Source organism: Triticum aestivum, chromosome 5B (assembly GCF_018294505.1).
Source record: "Triticum aestivum cultivar Chinese Spring chromosome 5B, IWGSC CS RefSeq v2.1, whole genome shotgun sequence".
NCBI classification, from domain to species: Eukaryota; Viridiplantae; Streptophyta; class Magnoliopsida; order Poales; family Poaceae; genus Triticum; species Triticum aestivum.
In genome coordinates, this window is record NC_057807.1 from 558023035 (window position 1) to 558026377 (window position 3343).

The window sequence follows — 3343 nt, forward strand, 5'->3', positions numbered from 1 at the left end:
GCTGTGCTGGATTAAGATCGCCCTCAGGCTTGCCCTTGGTGGCGTCATAGCAGCCCATGGTCTGAAACCAGTAGACTGCTCGCGTGCACCACCTCTTATATTGCGCCCCCTTAAAGGCAGGCGGCTTCAGATGCGCAGTGAAACCACGGAGCAAATTGCCTATAATCAGGTTTTTGGATTGTTGGAAATATGAGCAAATTACTACCAGATTTAATCCGAATAAACAGAAGATAAATCATGACTACAGTAGCAAAGATTGAACTAATCATGCTAACTAGCATAGCAGATGAACAGATCACATCTAGGGCACATACTAGAAACATGAATTCTACCACGATCTCGAATAGGAAAGATAGAATCACATACGGTGCAGCGGGAGCAGCACCGCCGGTGTTGACGTTGTCGCCCATGTCGTCGAGGATGAGGTTGCCGACGTCGGGGAAGAAGTCGTCGCTGCCAGCAGTCGCGCGAGTGCTCTCCCCAAAAACCTGATCGCCCTCTCCCGTACAGGATCACGAGAGGCGGGGTTCCGGAGGCCTGCTGTCCCTTCTCCCGGTGCACGCCGAAAGGAGGGATGGAGAAGGCTTGCTTGGCAGCGCAATGATCTGGAACGGTGGTGAGAAACCATACGAAGCGGTGGTGGCTAGGGTAGACGTCTGCCTGACTATATAGTGCGGACCGGGTAGGTCGTGGGAGTAAACCCCACGTCCGAGTCGTCACGATCCAAAAGAATTGAAAACTGTTCAGTCCGTCAATTATTAATTAATGACTCATTAATTTTTCCCGAGCAGCAAAAATATAGACAACGTGCATAACTCTTTCCTCGGCTCGGCTCAATCCCGCAACCCGCGTCGCGTCGTGACGAGGAGGAGGAGCGCGCGTGTAGATCTCCTCTTCTCATGCTCATACAAGTGGTAGAAGAGCTCACCTTATAAAGAGGTGCAACTCTTTCTCAACTTATGAGGTGGGACTAAACTTTAGGCTCACTCACTCCACTCACATGTGTGCATGAATGGGCCAAGAGAATTTTAAAATTTTAATTGGGCTTTTGCCCAATAGCCCACCAGCAAATTCCAACATGCTCATCAGCGAGGTGGTGAGCGATTATTTATAACATAGTTGGACAAGCAGGAAAGTATATGTTTCAGGCTGAAATGAAACAACGATGGCGAACACCTTGGTAAAAGTTGTGCTTGAAGTTTTGCTTCATACTATCTTAGTGTGAGTAGCGACGTTGCCCACTACTGTCTACTAGGGCACTCAAATTCAGCTCAGAGAGTGTCCAAGCAGCACTGATATTCTTGTTACATATGCGAGTGCCCATTGGTTTCCAGTAATTCCTATGGTATCAAAAAACAGTATGTTTTCCCCGTCACGCTGATCATGCAGTAGGGTTCCCTGCTATTATTGTCTGTCTTCATTTGCCAGCTTTGGCCAGGTCCTCCTACATTTAGGCATTGCCGTTAGAAAATAGAAGCACGCTAATCAGTCCAAGTGTTTAACCTCGTTTTCCTTTCCTTCTCATCCCTTTATATTTATCAAATTAAATTATAAGGGCATGAGATTCTGAAACAATCGCCGGGATCGAGATTCCGAGGTTAACAATCGCCGTTGCTCTTCAAAAGAATCTTGCAAGAATCAGATACAAGCGCTCGACCTGAAAGTTAACCAATCGCATGGACCTTGGTGACGACGATGGACGCTGACGCCCAGGCGCCGGAGGCACCGTCGTCGCCGCCGCCGCCCCGGTCCGCCCGGTCGAGGCCGTCGAGCTGGAGCAGCAGCGGCAGCTCCGAGTACACGAGCCTCCGGGACGTGCTCTCGGAGCTGGGCAACGGCGGCGGCGGCGGCAGCTCCTCCGACCTCCACGACTTCGACACCTCCAACATCCCCATCCGCAACCAGCTGCTCAAGCACGCCGCGTCCGCCTACCTCCAGTCCGCCATCGTCGTCACGCCGCGCGAAAGGGGCTGCCTGAGCAGGGCCTGGCGCCGCCGCTGCCGCATCCTGCTCCGGCCGTGCCCCGAGTGCGAGTGCGACGTGGACGTCGACCCCGTCCGCCGCTGCGCCGCGGCGTTGGCCGGCTCGGTGCGCCGCGTCCTTGCCTCCCTCTGCGGCTGCGTCGCCTGCGTGTGGACGTAGCGCGCACAGATGCACCGCTGCCCCACGGCGGCATTGCACGAGACGAGCTGCCATCGTGACATCGTCGCTGGCGTTTGGCCATGCATGCATGCATGCATGCTGATGTTTTAATTACTACGCTGAACATGACTGCTTCGTGTATGTGCACGTAGGCATGATTTTGCTCTTTGCATTCTTAATTAGAATCGCGATGGTGTCTGATACTACGACCGTACATATCTAGACGTGGGACTGTTTAACTTCAATTTGTTGGAGATGTAAATTATTATGATCTGCAATAGCTGTCGAACCTTCCCTGCTAGGGGTGGCATTTGCAAAAGTTTTTGCTGACGGTTTCTTGAGAGATGCATGGCATTTTCTTCAGACACGCATGTCAGTATCTGCAAAGAAAAATTAAAGGCAAAAACGAACAGAAACTGTCATCGTTTGATCTCGCGTCGCAACTAACGCTTTCAGCAAAATGCGTTTCTTGAGAGATTTGTGACGTTTGATCTCGCGTCGCAACTGGCATTTGCAAAAAAAAAAATGTGTTTCTTGAAACGAAATGTGTTTGATCTCACCTCGCAACTGGCATTTGCAAAAAACAAAAAAAATTGCTGGCGGTTTCTTCAGAGACGCGTGGCATTTTCTTTTGAGACGCATGTCAGTTTATGCGCGGGAAATTTTGACGCAAAAACGATCAGAATTGTCATCGTTTGATCTCGTGTTGCAACTAAAATTTTCAGAAAAAATCGTTCGTTTGCCATCCCCTTCCTAGGTAACGTCAGTCAGATAACATTACAGATTATTATTGCCTGAGATTCTTTATTACCTTTGTTAAATCAAATATGGATTGGCGGATCGTGGATGGAGGGCTCGTCCTTTGTTTCCTTCAAAGTAATCCGGCTTTAGGACATAAGGGGAGAAGCTTCTTCTCCCTGCAAAAAAGAGAGGAGGAGAAGCTTCTCAGGCTTTTGGGTGTTAACAATGAAGGAGAAATAAGTGTGTAAATTGGTTTCAACTCGTGCCCCTTCCCTGAAGAATGGGATGGCTTATATGTGAACCATTCAAATCTGCCTGTTATGTCCCATGCCACACTATCTGGAACTTCCGGGCTTCACCCAAAGTTCCAGTCGGTATCCGGGCTAAACCTCCTACCCCATTTTAGTAGCTCAGAAGCACCATCCAGAGTGTCATCTAAAGCCTCAAATGAAACCTCTAG

The 3343-nt window shown here is 49.7% G+C and overlaps 1 protein-coding gene across 1 annotated transcript; it reads left to right on the forward strand.

Annotated features, from left to right (window-relative positions):
• Positions 1-1564: 1564 nt before the first annotated feature.
• On the forward strand, positions 1565-2366 carry LOC123116919 (uncharacterized). The gene has a single exon (XM_044537788.1). It carries the CDS (start codon positions 1696-1698, stop codon positions 2140-2142), a length of 447 nt encoding a protein of 148 aa, XP_044393723.1. The 5' UTR covers positions 1565-1695; the 3' UTR covers positions 2143-2366.
• The last annotated feature ends 977 nt before the right edge of the window (positions 2367-3343 follow it).